Source organism: Tauraco erythrolophus, chromosome 22 (assembly GCF_009769465.1).
Source record: "Tauraco erythrolophus isolate bTauEry1 chromosome 22, bTauEry1.pri, whole genome shotgun sequence".
Classification (NCBI taxonomy): domain Eukaryota; kingdom Metazoa; phylum Chordata; class Aves; order Musophagiformes; family Musophagidae; genus Tauraco; species Tauraco erythrolophus.
Genome location: NC_141486.1, coordinates 2,242,880 through 2,266,573, shown reverse-complemented (window position 1 = coordinate 2,266,573; position 23,694 = coordinate 2,242,880). Strand labels below are relative to the sequence as shown.

Here is a 23,694-nt window from a genome sequence, read left to right as displayed (position 1 = left end):
CTGCAGGTACAGCCCATCCTGGTCTCCTGCACCGAGCTTTTACGCTCTGCTCTATCTGCTCCAGATTTAAACACTCCCAGAAAAGAGGCTTTGCTAATCCCGCACACTGGTCTGCTGGGAAATTTCTTCTTCCTTAAAACCCCAGCACGCTGGCTAAGAGCTGGTGCAAGCATACCCTCACAAAGATATCCTGCAACCCTCGCTGCCCACATTGCAACCAGCACCAGACACGTCTCCGCAGAGGAGAGTGGGCAGGTTCAAATAAAAGAAGCAAAGGCGAAAGACGGACTGTGGATTTGGGAGCGGGGCAAGTGGGCGCTCGACTACAAAAAATGACAGTGATCCATTGAAACACAAAGCTCACGGATCCAACTGCAAACCCCCAGCACCACCAGAGGACTTCCTAAAAACGCTACACGTCCACGTGGCTCCAGCACGTTTCCTGCGAGGGAAAAGGCTGCCCCAAGGAAAACCTCAGCCGAAGGTTTCTCCTGCAGAACAGGCAGGGCAGGCAGAGCAGCTGCCTCCAGCCCTGCCACCCCACACCCCAGCCCAGGGTTGGCAGGACCCAGCTCTAAGCCACCTCCATGGGCTACGTGGTCACTGGCACAGCTGATTGCAATTAATGCTCCTGGCACGTGCCACTTTCTTCCACTTCCATGATGGATGGGTTCCTCCTGCCCTCCCTGTTCCTAGCACAAGACACAGCATCAAACAGGTTATCTATAAAACCACTAGCACCCCAGTATCTATCCAAGCAAACTCCTGCTTCTTGGCTGACAACCTCTCTTACCTCCGCGCAGCAGAGGACACTCGTGTGTCAAAGCACAAACAAAGGGGGCTGCAAGTAGCAGGTGCTTCAAAGACCCCAACGGAGTGGATCACTACTCAACATCTACTCATCCACTTCACTGTGACAAATCCTAATACGCTCCAGCTTTGCTTCCTGAAGATCCAGAGTCCTCTGCTACAGGTGGAAAATGCCAGACGGGCAATGCTGGAGTAGAAGCGATCACACCGGGTTCAGCGATCTGCCAGGCGCAGACTAAGGACGCTAACGAGGGCACACACACTTTGAGTTGCCCACGTTCTTAACTAAATAGACTCCTCTGCTCAGAAACTGGATGAAGATCATCCTCCTTCACTTAAACCAACAAACGCTCAAGAGAGCAGAAGTGATTTCATCTAACACCTGCATGGGCTCCACTGCAAACAGCGAAATTAGAGGCAAGAAGCACTATTCCTGACCCTAAATAAACTCTGTTACTGTATGTTATCCCTGTCCAAAACAGCCATGGTCATCTTCTTTTTTCCTCAGTTACCCTTAGATTCTTAACAGTCCACCACAGCTCTGTTCTCATCTACAGATTTAGAGAAGTTCAGTGAGGAGAATCCCATGCAAAGGCAATTCCAGGATGCTGTATGATCAACCTGGGTTCCCATGTTGTCCCAGTCACCACGTGTGTGGACCACTGGAGGCCAAGAAAGAACCAAAAACAGTAAGAGAAAGAAACCACATTGCTAATGTCTTCATTTCTTGCAGCTTCTCATGTGGTATCAGGTCACCATAGGCAAAAGGCTGTAAAGTCACTATTTCACGTTGGGCATCCCAAGGAATAGTCAGGAAGCTGAAGACAGCTATTCCAAGGCTCAGGCCAACGTGTCCAGAGAGGCTTCTGTCTGGAAACAGCAAAAATGGGACAACTATGTCCAACACCGCTGTGAGAAAAAGTCAAGAAAACTGCTTAGACTGGGACAAGAACGCAATATTTTATGTGTTTATAAAATTAAACTCAAGTGCTTTCTACATTTTAACGGGATCCACCATGTTTCTATTATTGGCACAGAATTCCCCTAAAGCAGCAGGGAGAAGTTACTAAAAATGGCAAAAGACAGAATATCCTCCTTTTTTTTTTTTTTATTCCAAAAGCAAACATACAGAACAAACAAACCCTACTAATTAAACTCTGTGTTGCTTCGACAGACCGCACATGGCATTCTTCCCACAGCCCAGCAGTTAAGAGGTCTTTCCATTACCAAAGCAAGCAAGCTGGCAACAACTGAAACCAGACCAGAATTCCAGCCGTGCATTGGTGCAAGGACATCAGCAAAGGTCCTGCAGGTGCCGCCTCGGAGCAGGGCAGCTTTGAAGAGCGCTGCGAAGGGACCACCGTTCGCTCCCGACACCTGAAACCATCTCCAGCTTCGACATACGAGCTGTCTGATTCCTCTTTTTTTAAGGACTTTCATCTCCGGCACAGTACGAGCCCGAAACCAAAGCTGACTAGCCAGGAGGGCTAAACTAACCGCCACTGCCACCGGGCAACACAGCAGCTGTCACGGAGCAGCCCTCTTCTCTCCATCCATCATGCAGAGGGGTAACGAGATTTGTACCGAGGCGTTGCCTTTGAAGAGCACAAAGCAGCAGCTCCCAGGGGTATCTCCCTCTAACAACTGGGGAATGATATTTAAGCAAGAAATATCAGTCTGCTGTAAAAAATTTATCACAAGCAGATGACAGTGCCTGTAGGAGCTGCGGCGGCGCTACCCTCCCTTTCCTCCACTGCTGCAGAATGACACTTTTCATCCCAAATTTCAGCTGCTGGGGGATCCTGACCACTGCCTCAGCCTCACCTTGGAGCAACAAAAAGAAACCTGCGTGGCTTTGGTCTGAATCTAGATCAGACAAGCTGCAAGGCTGATCCACCTGTTAACACCCCTTCATCTGCAGGTTAACTTGTGCCCATTAGCAGAGGGATCCTGGTGTGGCTCGGTTACAGCTGCACTGATTGGTGTGCAGTCACCTATCTGTATAAAATCAAAGTGGTTTAGGCTGCCAGGCAGACTGTGTTTAAGTGTAGATGTTCCTAAACTGGGCTACAAACCTGTATTTAATGGATTTCTGAACCGGCATCGTTCAGAGGTGCGGACTCTGCTGGGTCAGAGGGGGAAATCCCACTCCTTGTCCCTGTCCCCTCCTGGATCGAGCAGCTCCAGGGGAAGGGGGTGCCACACATCAGTCAAAAGAAAACAGGGTAGCTCAAACCAGTTTCAACAGCAAACCTCCCGACAGAAATGGGTCTCCTGGGGACCTGGGATGGGGACGGTTATTTCTGCGGGCTGTGGTTGGCAGCTGGGGCAGCCACCTTCAGCTGGCACGGCCCCGTCAGCAGCGCCAGTGCAACCACTCCAATAGGAAATTAAAAGTACTGCACGATATAAATTCACTTTCTACCTCCCTCTGCTGCAAACCCTCTCTGTAAGAAGTCCAACGGGAGCGTATGGCCTCGGCACTCCCAAAGGAGATTTCCCATCGGGGACACTTCACTGTGGCCAAGCTCACACACATGGTCTTCACACTTTCAGTCCACCCACGCACATCTGGGTACCCCTCTGGAGAGGGTCCTCGATGGCTCAGATTCCAGGTTCAGACACGCTGACAGCTGCACTTGCAATCAGATGGAGCGCTCTATTTCACTATGCCCTGTACTCTTCTTTTTTCCCCTCGAGTAGACAATATCCCCATCACCATCCCCATTAGGACCTGCCCTTTGTTTTGAGTTTTCTGCACATTAGAGAGTCTGAGCCTGCTAAGCAATGCCAGACCCTCACAAACGACCAACTGCCACCTGCCTGGCCCCAGGAGATGAACACAACAACATTCTTAGGCCAGGAGCTCCTGCAGAGGAACCCACAGACCACATCAGCACACCACCACGGTACTGCTGGGCACTGACATGGAAAATGACACTTTACAGCAACACCTGTGTGCACACAGAAGGAGAGCAGCTTACCAGTCCTGGGATCAGATATTTAGGGGCAATGCTGCTTAAAGGTACGGTTTGAGGAATATTGGTAGAAACACCAAGAAAAGCAGAGCGCCTCCTGCTCCAACCTCCCCCTTCCCACTCAGGCTTTGTCTCCTCCCCGTTAAACTGGTACTTTATGTTTTGGGCTCACACTGTGAATCAGGATGAGATACTAATTTCATGGATTTTTGCACTATTTCTTCTGACAGTTCAGTCCTCCTGACCCAGTCCTCTGCACAGCATAAAAAAACACCACCAGAGACACACACCTCAAACTACAGCACAGAACCATAACTTGGGATTCCCAGTTCAGCCATCTGCTCCTCCTATCTCAAGAGATAACCAGGGGATGCTTTCACTACCTTTATCACCCTTTATCCCTTCCAGACACCCCTTAGTGATGTTAAGCTCAGAAACAGGAGCTCTCAAGCAGGAGGGGCCTTCCCCAAGCACAGGATACACACACACACACACACACACTTGCCTTTCTGTCACCTGGCCCTGGAAACTTTTGGGTTCTTAGCAGGGTTATAAAAGGATTAGAAAGGAAGGAAGGATTCTTCAAAAAGGTGCAAGGCTTGTGTTATTGCACTATTCAGAAGGAGAGCAGAAATGATGCTGCCAACAACTCTTCTGAGGTCTCTGTTCAAAAGCCACCTTAACATGCGACAACATCAATTAAAATTGTCACCTGTTTCAGATTCAGCTTCGATCCCAATTCAGGAAGCAACTCCTAAACAGAGAAAAAGCTGGTTAAATTTGTGAAAAGAAAAAAAAAAAAAAAAAAAAAAAAAAAATTCTTCCTTTCAAAGACCAACCCAGATGTACAGGAAAAGGCTACCGAGGTCCTCTGACAGCTACTGCATTACAGAAAATAATTTTTTGGCCCCAGTGGGTTTCTGCAGGAGCTGGGGGGAACAAACATCTCCACTTTTCAGGCAACAAAATACATTCCTCCCCTCCTTCTCTCAGGTCTGCACTAGCAGTCTACCAAGAAAACAACAATGCTCTGAAAAATACTAGCAAAGAAAACTACTGTGTCCTGTAACAGTGATTCAACTCCTGGGTGATTTCCACCAGTTAATTTCCTGGAATATAGCACCTGCTATCATGGTGTTTTTGAAGGGGAAAACGTGTGAACATAGAGGCCAGTGCATGAAAAGTTACTGCAATGCTGTGCTGACGAGCCTCTTACGAGCAGCTCAACAAAGAAACAATCAGGACAGAAAAAGGACAACTAGCAAGGACTCTGCTAGTCAAAAGAAAATAGCACATCAATTCAAAAGACAATGGGGAAAAATTAGGTAGTAATTATCAGGAAGGCTGAACAAAACAGATGTTTTATTGTCTTGCAGAAATGAGATCAAATCTTGGGTCCACTTTCAGACGCAGAGGCTTGGAGAACATGGGAACGGCCTCTTCTTACCACCCTTCTTGTGAATTCTGTTCCTCTCCCCGGTTCAAGCCCAAGGGAAACGGCCACCGGTGCTGAGGACAGGCTACTCACTTTCTAGAGTGGCCCAACAACCGCGGGCTTTGGCTTCTGAAGTCGCTGTGACTGTGAGAGCAAAGAGCGACCAACAGCACCGTCACAGCGCCCCGCGGGCTTCGCAACCGCTGCACGCCGCGTTCTAGAGACAAACCTTGGAGCCCAAGGGGCTGCGGAAAAACATCCTTTTGATGCATCATAAAATATGAACGAGGACAACGCTCCCTCCTAACCCAGCAGTCGTCTTTTAGAAGGGAATCGCCTCTTTCGATTGCTCGGCCCCAAGGGATCTCTCCCTGTCAAATTCCACAAGGGTCTGGGGGTTTGCCCACCCTCAGCTCAGCGCACACAGGCTGCTGGAGGAAAGGTGCGAGGCAGTGTCGGTTGCAAAGCCTTGTCTGGGTAAGAGACAGCCTGACGTGAGATTTTCACCAGGCTGCATGGACTGCATCTGGGCTTCCCTGCTTGGTAGCCAGAAAACACGGCAGGGGTGCGGGAGAATTCAAATGCAATCAGGGGAAGGCAGAGGGGAAGTCAGTGGTTTGGGAGAATGGTTGGGAAATCATGGCAGGTGTGGTTTCTGCCCTACTGTTGAGGCTGGGTGCCCGTGAGGTCTGTAATCTTGATGTGCTCTTTGGACTCCCACCTGCTTCCGGAGGCACAGGTGGTGCTGTGGCCAAGGGCACCGTTCCCCATCTGTGCCTGGCTAGGTGCCACCCATCTCTATTTTTTTTTTTCCCCCTCTCTCCCCCTGCTCCAGACCACAGCGATTCACAGCTTTGAGACCTTCACATCATATTACTGCTGTGCTGCAACACGTGGGTGACATCTGAGTATCGCTTGGTCCGTAACACGCTGGTGGCTAACAGCAATCCGTCGCACCAACCTTTACAGAGCTGCAGCAGCTTCCCCTTTACCTCCGGGTGCCACTCACCTCGCCAAGCAGGGCCCACAACCCTCTCCTGGACCTAGGTGCAGGGTACCTAAAGGCCAGTCTCTCTCCATCATTAGACACAGCACAATGAGAGGATCTAGCTCATTAGAGCTAAACATAAAGCATCACAGGGCTGGAGACCTAGTGCTCATAGCAGAGATCTGCCTGTTCCAGTATCTATTCCCTACCTTTGGCAAAAGAACCAAAAAAATAACCGAAAGAACCAAACTTGGCCAATGACGAAGAAAGGCACGTTTCTTTTCACCCCACTCTAACACAAACGCACCAGATGACTTCACATCTTTTGCCTCCTAAAAAAAAAAGGCAGAGCTCTGTTTTATTAAGTGATGGTAAATACACCCCTAAGGATTCTAGAATGAAGATTTCTGAACAAGTTGCATTACTGCAGGCAACATACAGAGAGAGAGAAAACATCATCTGGTTTACTACTATAATGACACAGCAGTGCAATCAAGTTGCCTAACGTATCAGCTCCTTGACAGCTTCCAAGCTTAGGAGAAGCCTCAAGTTAACATGCTATGCTTAATTTCCTTTGGGTCGAACCTATAAGAAATCTAATTTGTTTCACAAGCAGCTCTGGATTTCGGCAGACGGCTGATGTGCAATACAGCCAAGAGAGAAAGGCCATTTAGTGTCTCCTATAGATCTGCTGGAGAAGGTAATTGAGCAATTATGTATTTAGAAACACACTTGGGAACAGAGCTGATGGTGGCCATGTGGCTCTATTTTAACACCTTTGTTTCTTTGTAGGAAAACAAAACAAAAATCAATCCAGTCAGCAGAACACCTCCAAACTACGTGTGCTCCCGTGCAGGTAACCCTCTAACGCAAAGAAAGCCAAGAGCAATTGCAGCAGCACTGACTGCTGGGCATATACGTTACCAGGCTGGGGGTGGGTTTAGGCATTGTCTTCCGTGCTCTGTGGACCTTGACTTCAGTGTTAGCAGCGGTGGCTTTTTTAGCATCCATGTCCTTACTGCCCTCCCCGAGCTTGGCCGGCATCGTGGCTTGCATCTGAGAAAAGGAGCCCATAGTTCTCCCTTTGCTTGCTCCTCCTGGAAGGGTTTTTGCAGCATGGCCGGTGAGAGAAGCAAAGGTGCTGGTAGTCCTTAGAGGTTGCTCCTGTGCCATCTGCTTGGTTAGGATATAACCATTGCTCCCCGTTACAGAAGTCTGTGTGAAGTCATTAGCTTTCATATGGTTTTGCTTCCCAGTCTCGCCATCTCGTTCAGAAATGCCGTTTTCCGCTATCCTATTTAATTTAGTACTAGAGTCCTGCTGGCTCACTTTCGTATTGTCCTGAGTGTTTTTAGCTGGGTTTGGGTGGCTACCAGCTTCGCTGTGCTCACAGGAACCATTGGTTTCACCGTCTACTGCCATTTTTGGTTCCCCCGCTTGCTTTTCTGTAGCACTTTCATCTGCAGCCATGGCATTAAACCCTGGAGAAAGAGGGAGGAGAAGGAGGAAGAGAGGAGAAAGAAAAGGGTCATGAGCGGTATCAAAACTCCGAAGAGAAGGTACAGCTACTTCCAGTGGCTAACAAAGAGCAAACCTCTCCCCAGAAAACTGCCTGCTACATACATCCATGTAGGTTGCTCACTCACCTACCTGACCAGCTCGCCTGGATCCTCAGATGGTGAAAACCAGGGTGGCTCGGATGAAAGCAGCGCACTCATTCCCACTTGCCTCAGCTGCGGATGTGGCCATTTATTCCCAACTATGGATTTTTCAAGGTAAATATTATCTTTAGCTTCTCCAATAACTACATTTATTGGACCATATGTCAACACCTTGCATGTCAAACAAAACGCTCCCCAGTCTTGCATTCAGATCTCTGGCAAAGCCCTTCATGATGCCAGACTGACACAAGAAAAGCTTGCTGGTAGGGCTGTATGGGTGAGCTTTTGTGGCACAGACACAGCTCAGCAGCCAAAGATCTACAACGGGGCTCCGCTGGCACACCAAACATTGCAAGCAGTAACTCCCTGGCAATCACAGCTCTCCTGGCAATCCTGGCCAGCAGAGACCGGCTCATTTGCTGGGATGAAGCAGCACAGGAGCAGGACTCACGGTGTCATTTCAGAGGCAACAGTCGGAGTAAACACAGGGGTGAGGTGTGTTGTAGGCAATTCTAGACTAAAATAATTACATGAGTCAAACGCAGCAAGACTTTTGCAGACTGATTAAAAAGCTCACGCACAGATAAAACAGGAGTGTCCATGTAGAAAATTTTTTTTTCCTCCTTTCCAAACATTTCCATGCTCAACCCATCAATGAATTTGTCCCATCAGAGATTTCAGACCCGAAAAAAATCCAAGCATGAAGGCCATGTACCTGCAGAAAGGTTTCCAACAGGACAAACCAGCAGCTCCCCAGGCAAGCAGGAGTGATAACAATTCACTGGCACGTTCAGTAAAACGACTGAATCAACCTGCTGTTAGGGATTCCTTGTACTGTCTTCCTTCCAGAGGCCAGACAGTTATGAAAAGCATCACAAGAAGTACCAGGGAAAGCTTTGTCCAAGTGGGCTGTCAAAGCAGGCAGGACTGATTTACAACCAGCTCGAATCAAAGCACTTTTTGCCTACAGTACGCAGAAGGGCCCAGAATCAAACTGGAGAACAACTTCACAAGCCAGACCAGCACGCTGGGTATCAGCATCTCTCTTCATGCTGCTCTTGAAGTCCAAACACTCAAGGAAAACAACATTGTGAATGTCTCTGCTGACCTGGCAAAAACCTGATGCAAGGCTATGGCATGGAAGAGGAACCGAGATCCTGCATCCCAAGATGTCAAGTCCAACATACCTGGGCTAACGGTTCAAAGCTGAGCTCTGCAGGGCTTTGCTGCGTGCCCCTGAGCACTCGCAGCTCAGTGCCAACACCAGCAGGGCTGGATGAGTCCGGAGGAGCAGCGCTGCACAGCTTACCAAAACTGCTTTTCCCAGAAAGCACCGAATTCCCTTTCCAGTTTGTGGCAACTGGGGAAAAAAAATTTCCCCCCATTTCAGGGCCCGCTCATCCCCTTCTTTCCTCCCCCTTTTTAATGCATTCATTCAGTTTATCTCCTTACCTAGTGTTGACCTAAAAGACCTATTTTGATGCAGATTTCGGTACAAACAGCACTTGTAGATCTAGTCTCTAAACTCAATGCATTCTACTACCTGCAATAACCATGATGCTCCCCAAAATTCCTGGTTTTTGGTGTTCATCTGAGATTTAAAGACAAACATTTCCTGCATCAAACTGAAAGTCCTCTTGGAATACACTTAGAACATCCAATCCAAACTCCAGCTTGAAGCATGGTCAACGCTGAATTTAAACCAGGTTACTCAGGGCTCTGCCCAGATGAGTCTCAAAGACCCTTTGCAGTGCTTGACTTGCTCCAGTCTGGTTCTAACCATAAACTAGAGGAGGACAGTCCTAGTCCTACCCCATGTTTCTAAATGAAAGGCACAGATGTTGGGCACTAAGTATGTTACTGGAAAATGTCTTCAAAACCTGATGACGAGTGGTAACTCTTCCCTGGGGTCCAACTTTGGCCATTCTCCCTGATGATACACCTGCACTAAGCGGTCTCTTCCCCTCAAACCCAGGTGGCTCAGCCTGAAATTACCTCCCACATGGGCTCTGCCAGCTCAGAGACTCCAAGACAAGCTCCAAAACCTCCAAAGAGAGCTCACCAGTGCTTGCTGGAGCACACGCAGGAGGGCAGAGGCAGAAACCCCACTCCAGTGGGCAGTAATTCAGTGCCTCTCCAAGCACAACTCAAAGTCATCACCTCCATCTGCTGCCCTCTCACGCCACCCAGACCGCCTTCTGAGTACTGAAAACTGATAAGACATATGAGGGTTTGTTCTCGACAGCAACGACTCTGGCAGAAGATACAGTGCTATTTTTTTCACTGTTACTTAACTATTTGAAAAGTCTTGGGCGGAGGGAGCCAACTGTTATGCCCTTATTCTATCAATCCTTGTTTCTCTTTCTGCATTTGGTGTCTTTAAAAGACCATGCTGTGGCCATTTAACAATTATTTCAGCAAAGCCAGTGCCAGAAGAAAACAAAAAATGAGCTCCCTAACCGCAGCACTAGGCACCTGGCTGAATGAAGCCTTCAATGTTTGTTGATTTAAATACTGTGCATTCCCACCAGAGCACTCAAGTAACTTCAGAGGCTGACTGTTAGATAAACTGAATAAGCAGAGGGCAAGAATTGCTCTACCTGCCATGAAGGCAACCAAAACAAGGTAAATTAGAGCACTGCCCTAGGGGAAATAATAACTGCGTGACTCCAGAAAGCGTCACGGACTTTATGAAAAATCCATGAAGCTACAATTAAAATCCCACATAGAGTTCCCCCCCACACACACACTCTTACTAAGTGTGCAAAATGCAATCTGATTGACTGCGGAAGTGCCATCAATCCCCTATGAACAGCACCAAACTTCCAAATCTGTATGACTCGAGATTTGACAAAACAAAGATATGAAATTCCATAGTCCCTGAAGTCGCACAGAACTGGAGAACTTAACAGCAGTCATCAGGGGTATGGTTCTGATTTAAGAGGATTACGCACGCACTCTGCCCCGCCGTAAATGAGTGCTCATGTTGCAGGGCAAAGCAAGGTCCTGGGGCTTCCAGCTGCAGCCCCGAACATCAGTGCTGCCACTGTGCAGCAGTCTGAGCGAAATGAGTTGTAGGGTGTCACAATCTGGTGCCTGTCGGACAGGCATCCACACAACAAAAGCTGTTGTGGCAACTGCCATTCCCACTGCTTGCTGGCTGGCAAGAGTCAGCAGAGGCCAAGGACTGAATGGGAACAGAGACTATGACCTTCTCCAGCCCCCAAGTATGAGACAGGCAGGACTGTCCTGAGCTGCTGCTTTCTTTGTTGAAAGATCACAGAATCACAGAATGGTTTGGGTTGGAAGGGACCTTAAAGATCATCTAGTTCCAACCCCCCTGCCATGGGCAGGGAAATCCTCCACTACACCAGGTTGCCCAAAGCCTCATCCAACCTGGCCTTGAACACTTCCAGAGATGGGGCAGCCACAACTTCTCTGGGCAACCTGTTCCAGTGCCTCACCACCCTCAATGTAAAAAATTTCTTCCTTACATTTAACCTAAATCTCCCCTCTTTCAGTTTAAAGCCATTGCCCCTTGTCCTGTCACTACACGCCCTTGTCCAAAGTCCCTCTCCAGCTTTCCTGTAGCCCCTTTAGGTACTGGAAGGTCTCCTCGGAGCCTTCTCTTCTCCAGGCTGAAGAGCCCCAACTCTCTCAGCCTGTCTCCATAGCAGAGGTGCTCCAGCCCTTGGATCATCTTCGTGGCCCTCCTCTGGACCTCATCTCCATCCTCCTGCTCTCTTTTCTGGCAGCACTAAACCAAATTCATAAACAGTTTGGAATAGCATTGTTTTCTGCAAATTAAGTTCCTGTACAGCACAGGACTCCTGCGAGAGGCACCACAGCCAACCCCACCGACTAGGAGCTCGTCACCCCAGGGTCCTACCTGACCACCAGATTGAAGAGACCTCCACGAAGAACTAGTTTACATCAGGAGCCACACTGCTTAATAAGCCGTGGTAACCCAAGTAAGCTAGTCTGGTTTTCACAACCAAAATACCTGGTCTGGTATCAGGAATTTAGGAGTTGCCACCCCAGGCTCGGCTACCGCTCCACTTGCCACGATGTTCTGCCTCTAACTCAGTGCTCCATCGTAACAGGACACGTCTGCAAGTCTGACCACATTCAACAAGTCTTAGGTAAGGGCACGTTTACAAGCATTGCTAAATAGACACAACTCAATAGAGATTTACATTTTTCCTGAAATACGGCCTAAAGATGGGGATGGGAACACAAACTAGAGACAGCAGGAACATCACAATGGAGAAATACTGAATAAAACAGCCTACAGAAGCTCTTCAACAGCACCAGACAGCTAAAGAAACGCTTGTTCCTGACATGGCCTTTTCATCTCCCCTATTTCATTACTAAAAAAAATAAATTTCACAGCAAACCTGCTAAAAATCTTCATTTCAAATACACCTCGTGGCAACGAGTTCTCTTCTTGAAAATGCTGTTCAGCAGCTTTTCTGCTCTTGTGCTGCAAGTGCAAGCGAATAAAACCCTAAAATTGGTATTTCTCTAAAACTTTACAACTTGACAGTATTCATTCCTTCTAAATGGAGCAAAATTACATTTTCCTCTGTATTCACTTTTCTCTCCAAGTCCCTCATTGTTCCTTAATCTACAACCATTCTTTCTTTAATTAAAAAAAAAATGGAAGGTAGATATAGCCTAGGTCCACAGAAGTATAACCTCATTTTCTTGAAGCATCCTGGTATTTTCAGAGCTGCCTTATGCGTTTCCTACGGCATATGCAGCACCAGTAAAAGCTGGTGCATCCCACAACGCTGCCTGCATCCCGATCCAAGCATTCAGAATTAATTTTTAATCCAGCAACATGCAGGACGAGTAACTTGCCCAAGAGATTTCTGTTATGGTGCCCGTTCTGCCAGGCAGGTATCTGAAGTTGATACCAGCTTCACTAAAGGTGTATCTTTTAGGAGCTGTTTACATTTTAGTAACATAAGCAATTTAAGACTCAGAAAACTAAGTCGTTATCCCTGCAACTCCATGTGGCAAAGAATAATTAGGAATATATTTAAATCACTTCTCTGAATTACCAACTCCTTGAAAGCCACGCAGAGTTCCCAGCCCTCCCACCTCGTCCCAGGCCCAAGCAGACCCTCTGCAGAAGTTTCAGTCTTAAGCTTTCTTCTCAGTATCACAGTTATTGAAAATTGAATCCGAATTCCCGTGAAGAGAACGGGATCTTAAGAAAGGAGAGGAGAAGCTAAGTCAGACAGGATGAGGACACCTCATCTGATTTTAGGTGTCTAAAGGCTCTCAAACTCCAGGGTGCCCCTAAGCCACTGCTGCAACCAACGGAGAGAAGACCACAGCTCAAAAAAGCACAGTGTGACTTTAGACATCTGTTTCTGGATAAACTCATCGTGGCCTGGACATGCCTACCACGTGTAAGCAGAAATGAGCTGGACTGGTTCAGAATTAGAATGATAACTTCAAAAAAAAACCCTAAATTAGGCAAAATGAAACCCACCTCTGCTCTCCCAGCCCAGACTCCCGCAATACTGGTTCCTCTCCACAGTCTTTGCCTGTTGGGTTTCCAGCCCTTTCAGCAGAGCCAGCTCTGGCTCCAGTCCTGCCCCAGAGCTCGGATCAGCCTGGCAAAACCTGCCCGTGGGCAGAGCCTGCCTAACAGATGCGCTACGGCCCCGCCAGCCGTCCCGGCCGCAGCCGGAGGGAATCGAGTCGCCTCTGCGGAGACCAAAGGGAATGAGGAGCCATCAGAAACGTTCCATGTGCAGGCAGCCAGATGATCAGCTCAAAGCTCTGTATTACTTTGAGAATGCTCTGAAAAAAACAAAGTCTTAAATATATTTTTTTAAATTCAGATCTCACTGCTCAGCGAGGCAAAATAAGAAAACATGAAAGTGTTATGAGATCTTATACTCCAGCCCAAAATGCAATCACCAACTAGCGCTGAGAAAAGAAAAAAAAAAAAAAAGAAAAAGGGAAAAAAAAGAAAAAAAGGAAGAAAGAAAAAATATCCTACAAGTGAGTGCTCTGTTATCTGATCTGGAACTTTTACACGTTTTTCTGAGCATCTTGGTGCTGAGCACCAGTAGAGGTGAGACACCCCACTGCCCATGTCTTGCACAGTATTTTCCACCGTTCCGAGCACAGAGCACGGGGCAGCTCGGCAGAGCCACGAGGCTTCAGCTGCTGCAAGGCAAACACCAAACTCTGAGCTAGGCGAAGACGGAGCTTAAACAAAAAGCTCAGGATTTTGAAGCGCAGCACAAGTAAGTAGTACATAAATTTGTATTTATATACAGCCACATTTCACAGCTGTTTCACCTTAAGCACTTTGCAGATGATCTTTAAAACACCACAGATATCACGGTCATTTACTCAATACCCAACTGTCCTGCTGGCTAAATTTTTAAAAGTGAGAAACGCTCCTGCTTATAATCCTTGTGTTACAGCAGTTCCCTCCCCTCTTCCTCCTCAAAGCCAAATTGTAAAGCAGAGAGGAGCCCAGCTGACATAAAAAGGTTGCGAAAGGGATGGAGGCTGAAACTCTACAGGCTAGGGAGAACTGGTGGCTGGAGATCCTGTATCCACTGGAAAGGGAAGCACCGCCTCTATCACTGAAGCCAAAAAGCAAAGCATTCTGAAGCCAAGAAATGAAGAGAATTATGTTTTCAGGGCAAAGTTCCTCTCTGGAGTGAATTACTGATGGTTTCTTCTTCCTCCCGCCCCTTTTTATGTCTGTGAAGGAGGGTGATACCCATCCAAGAGCCTGGCCCTGTATTTCCAAAACACAAGTGCCACTGCTCCCAATGCCCTGGAGCACTGTCACCCTTCTCATCTCCCATCAGAGTCAAAACCGGAACGGAAAGGAAAAAAAAAAAAAAGAAAGAAAAACCAAGAACAACTTCTGCTGTGAATGCTCAATACTGAGATCACACAGGTCGGGTAAATGGGATTCAGCATCTCGCCGGTGGGCTGCCTGTGAATACTGGTGGTGGCTCAAAGCAGTTTAACAGCCCGTGTGAAACTAATCCATTTCTTTGTCGTGGGACTGGGTCCACGGGTTACAGCACTGGCCACGAGGCCTCAAGCCCACCCGTGACTGAGGGATGCTCCTGCTCTGGGGCTGCCAGGCTCCGGAGCAGAGGTCTCAAACAAGGGGAGCATCTGGGGCAACATCTAAAACACCTCAGCCTCATTTTGCTCTGTCTGGTCTCCTGGCTGCCAGTCTCAGCAGGGGATCCCAGTGCTGAGTACAGCCAGGAGACCATTCTTCTTCTCCTTTTAGAGCTGCCAGCTCTGCACTGGGAATGCACAGGTTGCAGCTCCTCAGTGGAAAGCAGCACTTGCCTCACCCTATCTGCAATTAGAGGGAAAAAAAGAAACAAAAAAAAAATAGAGAAAAAAGGCCCCTCCAGGAATTTAAAACCGTGACACTCTCTAAAAGCAGTTTTTAGATTATTTGAGAGCAAAGTGACTGTGCCTGTCTTGTTCAGCGCCACGCTCCAGCACCGTGGCTCTTGTACAACGGCTGCCTCGGGTGAAGTCTCAGAAAGGCCAAGGCTGATGGAGAACTTCGTCACCAACTCCCCTTCCCGCTCCTTCGTGCTGCTGCTCTAGTGGAACTTTCCATCTCTGGGACTGAGGACTCGGAAAAGGAGCCGTTTGCCTTGAAAGGTCAAGCGAGATGCAGCACTGAGCGAGGAGCCGCGTGCATTAGGAGGAGAACTGAAATCATTTGCAATTCTTGCAAAGGAAGCACTTTTTAATTAGTTTCTCTCTGAGTCAGACTAAAGACAATGTGGCCTAAAAAAACCACCAGAGCTACTTTTTTCCACTCATCTCTTCCATCTCCCTGCCCCTCTCCCCTCCCTGTCAAAGGGAAAGACGGACCTAAACTCACACCTGCATGTAAAACTGAACTGGAACGTTTCCCACGGATAACAAAACGCAGTCTCACCCACAGCTTTTTTTCTATCTGTATTGAGCAATTTCTCACAGAAAGGGCCGCTGAGTCCAGCACACAACCTCCACTAGGCTTTATGCAGGCTGGGACTCAATCCCAGAATTGGAAATTGAAGTGCTGGGAACATGCAAAGATCTCGTACCTACAGATGTATGTTAAACTTATAGTTCAATTATTTCTCTTTCTCAGTGTCAGGATGAAGCCAGAAGAGGACTTCCCAGCTGGTAACAACAGCACATTTCTGCAACACCTTCCACTCCAGGGAAAAAGAACAAAACACCACGACCCCACCCAAGGATCCCCTACCTCCAGGCTGCTCCCTGAGAACCCTCACCGAGCTCCCAGCCCCAGCCCCATGGCACTGCCAACGCATTCTCTGGGGCAGCAGCTACTGAGATGTCACAAATGTATAAACTGGGGCAGCTCAGCTCTTGCCCCACAACAGTATGAGCCTTCCCTGAACAGAAGGAAGTCTTTGTGGAGATCTCCAACATGATGATCTTCATCAGTGGTGGAGCCAGACAGAAGTCACAGGCATGACTGCAGCGGTGCCGATGCGTCTTGCTTGGGGGACAGATCCCTAGATCTCATCCAGGGCTGCAAACTACCTGAATTTCCTGGCTCATCTGGGACACAGAGAGAGCTGAAGTTTGTAGTAGAAGCGTAACTCGTCAAAGGCCATGCAGAGAGGCAGCAGCTGAGCTATGGTACATGCTAACATGGTGCAAATGGGGATCTGATACTGACCTCAGTATCAGTACCCTTCTGAGCCAAGGGGGAGTAAAAAGAAGGAAAAACACAGTAATTTACACTAAGTCTTTAGCCCAAACAACACCTTTAGTCAGTCTTTGGATCTGCAAGTTCGAGCCTCTGAAAATTTTAGATCCCAGGTTCAATATTGACAGATAACTTGCCAAGGGGATTTTCCCAAAGGGAACAAAATCCAGAACAGATCTGTCTTATGTTACAGACCATGGCTCCCACCAAACACACAACCGGTACACTGCAGCTTCTGTGTCCTAGTTTAGAACCAAGTTCTAGTTCTATAAGCACCAGCAGACTTGTGTGGGTTCCCATTCCCACGCATCATAGAATCATAGAATGGTTTGGGCTGGAAGGGACCTTTAAAGTCACTCAGTGCAACTCGCCCTGCAGCAAGCAGGGGCATCTTCAACTAGATCAGGTTGCTTAAAGCCCCATCCAGCCTGACTTTGAATGTTTCCAGGGATGAGGCACCTACCACCTCTCTGGGCAACTTGTGCCAGTGTTTCACCACTCTAAGCATAAAAAATGTCTTCCTTATCTAATCTGAATCTGCCCTCTTTTAGTTTAAAACCATTATTCCTTCTCCTACAACTACAGGCCCTTGCAAAAAGTTTGTCCCCATCTTTTTTGTAGGCCCTCTTCAGGTACTGAAAGGCTGCTAGACTTCTCTTCTCCAGGCTGAACAGCCCCAACTCTCTCAGCCTGTCTCCAAAGCAGAGGTGCTCCAGCCCTCGGATCGTCTTCGTGGCCTTCTCCGGACCAGCTCCAACAGATCTGTGTCTTTCCAGTGCTGAGGACCCCAGAGATGAATGCAGCACTGCAGGGGGCTCTCTCCAGAGCAGAGCAGAGGGGCAGAATCCCCTCCCTCGACCTGCTGCCCACGCTGCTTTGGATGCAGCCCAGGACACGGTTGGCTTTCTGGGCTGCAAGCGCACACTGCCGGCTCATGTCCAGCTTTTCGTCCACCAGCACCCCCAAGCCGTTCTCCTCAAGGCTGCTCTCAATCCCTTCATCCCCCAGCCTGTATTGACACTGGGGATTGCCCCGACCCAGGTGCAGGACCTTGCACTTGGCCTTGTTGAACCTCATGAGGTTCACAAGGGCCCACGTCTCAGGCTTGCCCAGGTGCCTCTGGATGGCATCCCTTCTCTTGGGAGTGTCAACTGCACCACTTAGCTTGGTGTCACCTGCAAACTTGCTGAGGGTGCACATGATCCCACTGTCTATGTCACTGCTGAAGATATTAAACAGTACTGGTCCCAACCTCCTCGCTAAAGGATGACTGTTCAAGCAAACTTAGAGACTCTCAGACTTCAGTGCATGCATTCCAGCTCCATACATTGCCACCCACCCTTGAGTCAGGAAACAAGGCTCAAAGAAACTATTTCATGCCACTTTGGACGACTGCTGTTATGATTTCATGTTCACGGAACACTTAAAAATGTAAATTATTTGCAAACACTAAACACTGTTATTAACAGACTTCAGGGACATTAACTGAAGTCCTATGACGATCACAGCTGGGTAACAAAGGTCAGGGAAGAACAATGCATATAGCACAACGACCACGCAAACCATTGTCTTTTACACATATGGTATGCTTGGGAAGAGGAGGATACAATTCGAACGTTACCACAAGAATGGACACTATGCAGTTCACATTTTAGGACCCTTCTTTCCCCAGTAACAGAACTGGGCAATAAGCTGAAGTGCTGAAAGCTGAGCGCTTTGCGAAGCCTCGAGACTGCCTCTGCACAGGGAAGGTTCTCAGCTTCCTTTTGATACGCAGCATTTACTATTAGCCAAAATCAGTCAAGATACACAAGGTACCGCAATGCCTCGTCCCACCCTCATTCTGGCTTTTTACCTTCACAGACTCTCCACACTCACCTCAAGGATCATCCAAGAGCTAAACAAACCAGCTTTATAGTCCTGAGCCAAGCAAGGCACAGGATCAAAGGGAGAGTCTCCTCCCAGAACAAGGCGACCTCCCACCGACACCTCAGACTTCGTCTCCAGTCTGCCCAGACCAGAGGTCCACACACGACCAGAGTCAGCAGCACTCACGTGCTCCCAGTTAATACACAAGCACCACAGCCATGTCTGACACAGCATTCAATATTTCGCCTGTTCTGAGCTTTATTTTCTAACTAGAGCAGCTTGACAAAACATTATGCTGGTCAGAAGAGCAACGCTCTTTTGCAAGAGCAAAAAGCAATGCCGTACTCACACACATATCCGAATTAAGTCCAAAATTCTGTTTCTAGATAAGACTAGGTGTTCTGATGGGACCAGTTCAGTGCTTTTCTAATGCTCTATGACAGAGAGGAGACCAAAAACGCACCAAATCCCTGCAGAGCTATGAGAAGTAACTAGTCAAGGAATAATAAAGCCATGGAAAGAAAGGAGGGCGGGGGGAAGATAAAGGGCAGTGTTTTTTTTTCCTAATCCCACTGACACATTTATTAAATCCTCAGATTTACGTGCAGACAACTCACGGACAACCATGCAGGAAAGACTCCGTCAAATTAACGTGTGCGCTGCATCCTGCGAAGTAAAAGCAAGCAGGAACAGCACAGAAGCCACGAAGCATCCCCACAGCAAGGTGTGGAGTGTCTAACCCCACCGCGATTGGTGCCTGTTCTGGAGCAACAGAGAAACTCCCAGGAAAACAGAAAGTTAACTTTAATAGAGAGAGGAAAAGGGCTTGGTCATTGTGTGGTGGGGATCAGAGTCCAGTCAGAACCAGTCACACAGGAGGTTCAACGTCACTGCCTTGCACTTCACAGCCACACCAAAGCAGAAGTGAAAATTAGATATCGTTCTCTAGGTGGGTGGCGATGGATGGACTGAAAAGCAAGTTTGCATCTTCTGGGGAAGAACCCTGCTCAGAATAAACTCGGGAGAACGGAATCACTCTGTTCGTGGGAGCACGTCTGAGATCCTCAGGGGACAGAGCACATCTCCAGGCCCCCAGCTTTGTTCCCACCACATGCTGACCTCATGAGCAAGGTCTGGCCCTCAGTCAAGGCAGGTGCTCACCTTCCTCTTTGTTGTTGGTGATATCTTTCAGCAGCTCAGTCTTCATGCAGGCGTCTTTCCTTGTCTCTCCTTTACTCAGCACTGTTCGCTAGGGGTGGGAAAAAAAGAAATATGGTTGAGCTCAACGTTCACACTCACGTTGCACTTGAAACAAGAGACAATCATGGACACATCCTGTTTACATCACGGGCAAACCTCCCTCTGCAAAAAACGCTGCCAGGAAACTGCCACCAAGGCACAGGTCAAGGATAAAAGCAGCAAGGCTTGCCCCAGCCGACAGCCCGCCTCGCCCGAGACGCGGGGAGGCTTCAAGCTGCGCCCAGCGCCAAGACCTCACAGCTCTTTCGAGAAGATGCAGCCAGACAGATGTTCTGAGTGCAACGTGCTTGGGAATCCAGCTGTGTACGTCTGCGCAGACAGAGATTAAAATGGTCATGAAAGGCATCTCGAGAAGGTGACCCTTATTCCCCCCCAAATTCTTAGGTTTTGGGTGGGGGGAGGCAGGTCTATCAAACTTCTCATGACACATCACTTATTGATGTTTACAGCCCATGGTGCTTTTGGTCGTTTTGGTTTCTTTTGTAGTTCATTCAAATGTAACTTATAAAATGCAAACTATCAGTGAGCTACAGCTAACTCATCACTGAGAACATCCATGTTTATTAAAGTTAATGAGCTCTATTTTTAATTCTATAGAAAGTAATTTTTCTTTTTTTCCCTCTTTTTATTTATATTTTTTTTTGTAAAAAGGGAACACCTGCTCGTCTCCTTTGCCTTTCACATGCCTGGAATCACATTGCTAGATCAGGTTTGTAGCCTTAATACCTTCTCTTTTTTTTTTTTTGAAGCGGCAAGACAAAAAAAAAAAAGCTACCAAAATCAAACAAAAGGAAAAAGATATAAAAGAACTCCAAACACACACACAAGAGAAGGGGCCCTTTGACACAGCTCTGTATTTAAGGAGACAAGCTGGTCTGAAAGGTGAAGATGGCGACGGCACTGCAAAGCTGCCAAGCGATGGAGGCGCCAGCGATGCCCGGCACTGGGGCCAGGCCGGGTTCACCGCACGCTGCCTGCGTCGCAGGAGAAGAATAAGCCCAGGTCAAGCCAACTGTTGTAGGCCAGCACAGAGAGCAGATGGTGCCCGCAGCCATGCAAATCACGAGGTTTAAAGCTCACTGAGTGATAAAGAAAGAGAAAAAAACAACCTGCCCGTCTCCCATAAACCAAGCGAAAGAGAAGACGCACGTACAAAGCCCCGCGTATCAGTTCCCAAACCATTCCCAGCAGCAGCTCGCCCTTCCCCACAGCAGTGTCTGTCCGAAGCTAGCAGGGCAGATGAGCTTTGGCGTTGCTACTACCAGCCACCCTGTCTTTTTTGTTCCCGTGTGAACCCAGCTGCAATGCCAGGCACTGGCAGGTAGTGCAGCGCAGGGTCTTCCTTCACCCGGATTTCAGCAGCCCCCTGCCCTGTGCAGCCAGGGAGGGCTCACCCAGCACCGGGTCCCTGCCCCTGGGCCACCGCGGTGCCTGCAGGCCCACCCTGCCCTGCACCTCAATGCCATCATCTGCAAAGCAACACACGGCACACAGCTGATGGGAAGGAGGGAACAGGGCACAGGGTGCTGGGGAAAGCCTCCGCCACCCACGCAGAGCTAAGGGCACCTTAGCTAAGGGCTAAGTGCCCTTTTAGCGTGGAGGAGGAAGGTGGTTGTGGGTGGCTGCCTGTCCCAGAGCGCAAGCAAACACCAACACGGCCTCATCTAGACGCTCTCAGAAGAGGGAACTCGTGCCCCAAGCGCACCACCTTCAGATTTTCAGACACACACCAAAAAGCGAGCCGTGAGCCTTCGAAACCTCAGCTCAGCCAAGCGATCAGAGAGCCTGAAACTGAACAAACCTCCAGCAGACACTGGCCAACAGCTTCCATCAAGAAACAATCATAAAAACACAGCCGAAAGTTTCAATAGAGGTCAACGTGGTTTTTTTTTTTATTTGCTAAGTCTATAATATACATCCTTCCTGCAAACATCTGCTTGCAAAACCAACCTCTCCTCTACCGGACTTTTTGTAAACTGGGAAAAACTTCATTTTTCTCATGGACTTACCCTGCTGCAAGACTAATGCAAAGAGAACCGCAGAGAGCTGGGGCTCAAGCGCAGCCCCACGGCTCCCACCATGGGAAGGGCCACAGATAAAGAGCCTCAGTCTAACAGGGATTAACTTGTTTTCCCAACCTTTGTTGCAAAAATGAAAGGTCTTGATATTCCTGCTATTAAACTGACTCATACTGGAAGCCCCAGGACTTCCAGCAGGTCATTCTTACCCACTCAATTCTGAGTTTTTCTTTACTTTGTAAGCAGCAACTCCACTCCACAAATCCTCCACGTTCTCCCTTTCACAGAGGTGCTGCTGCTGCTGCTCAGCCCATGTAACGACCACCCTCCCTCCTCGCTGCAATTACCAGGAGCTCGGGGCTACTCTGGGTCCCGGCCAGTGGCCACAGCTCTTGAAGTAGAATTTCTAACGCCAAGAGAGGTCAGAGAGAAACCATTGGTTTTCTCCTGTGAGAGTAACAAAAAGCTGGGTGCCAAGGCAAGGCTAACCGAGGTGGCACCTGCTGGGCTCTCCTGCTCCCTCTCTCAGAGACACATCCCTCTCTAGCAGCACCGGCGGCTTTACAACTTCCATGCCTTGCTCTGAAACACACAAAAACTCAGCATCAAGGTAGAAAATAAAGTAATAATTAAAAAAATAATAATTAAAAACCACCAGCTGTGAATTCCCAAGAGTTTTGAGCAAAAGGAAGCTGCAGGAAACCTCTGCTCGAAGCCTCTTCCCCCCAGGCCAGCGCTCTCCCCTCCTGGCTCCATCACCAGCCGGCAGACGCAGCAGCCGGCACCCAGCACCCACGGGCACCCACGGGCACCCACTGCCCATTCATTCCCACCAGCCCTCGGCTCCACCCAGCCAACTCAGCAGCAACTTCACCGCAAGTGTCAATACCTCCATTTTTTGTGTGTGTGTGTTGGGTTTGAGGGTTGGGTTGGGTTTTTTTTTTCCCTCCCTTCCCTTCAATCCCGAGCAAACTTCCCGTTCTCCTCGCACTGCCCGTGCCCCCATCCCCCGGCTCCCGATTGGCAGGAAACCCTATACCCACCCTCCCGCCGAGCGCTGTCTGCTCCCGCAGCAGCCCCAACAAAAGCCAACTGCCAAAGCTCCGGCTGCTTCACAATAAAAGTCTCACTCTCGCCATGGTTTGGGTGGTTGTTTTTTTTTTCCTTCTCCTTTTTCCCTCCTTCCTCCCTTTCCCGCAGCCTCCATGCCCTCGCCGACCCCACACTGTGGCTGGAGAACCTCCACGAAGGGTCCACACCACCAGCAATTCAACATGATCCCCCCCCTCCCCTTTTAATTTTAGGTTTCCATAGGAAGAAAAAATTATTGCATCTTTCAAGAAAGACTGATTAGGTCTTTGAAACGGCTTTAAAAGCCATGAGGATCCAAGCAGAGGAGCTCGCGCTGGTTTAGTTCTTCCTCTCCACCCCTGTTTACATGAAAACAGGCTTCCTCTCCTCAGTGAGGTCTTTGGAGGGGATGGAAGATGGGTCACACCAGGCAAGGAAAGGCTCTGTCTGCAGTAGTTCCAAAGAGATGACGACTAGAAACTACAGTGGTGCCTTTAAAGCAAAAAAAAAAAAAAAGCCCATAAAAAATAAAAAAAAAAAGAAGAGAAAAAGAGCAAAGCTGGGAAATACAGAAAGAGCTTTCTCAGCCTCCTCCTTGGCATTTTCATCAGCCATCCGGGTGCCCTTCACAAAGGTCCAAACAGGTTTTATAGGCAAAGGCAATACATGCACAGCAAAACTCCAACATATTGCAGCTTACCAAGCCCAAGAGACCAGTGAGTTACATCATGAACCAGAGCTCTCTCCAAGCAGAGCAGGAAGGAGCGGAGGTCGATGTGCTAAGATGTCTACCTTCACCAGGGTCTCTTTTTTTTTTTTTTTTGTCTTAAAAAATCAGCCGTCTAGGAACCCGAGGCTTTG

General features: G+C 48.5%; 1 protein-coding gene across 2 annotated transcripts in view; it reads right to left on the bottom strand.

Moving 5' to 3' along the window:
- Positions 1-23,694, bottom strand: part of EHMT1 (euchromatic histone lysine methyltransferase 1) — a 79,249-nt gene that overhangs the window by 43,193 nt on the left and 12,362 nt on the right. Inside the window, exons 2-5 of one of the 2 annotated variants that reach the window (XM_086625460.1) lie at positions 22,331-22,342; positions 19,646-19,733; positions 7,136-7,692; positions 4,501-4,542 (exon numbers count right to left, since the gene is read on the bottom strand). In XM_086625460.1, coding sequence (XP_086481586.1) covers positions 4,501-4,542; positions 7,136-7,692; positions 19,646-19,733; positions 22,331-22,342 — 699 coding nt within the window. The remainder of the gene's footprint in view (positions 1-4,500; positions 4,543-7,135; positions 7,693-19,645; positions 19,734-22,330; positions 22,343-23,694) is intronic. The other variant, XM_086625461.1, reaches the window with a different exon arrangement.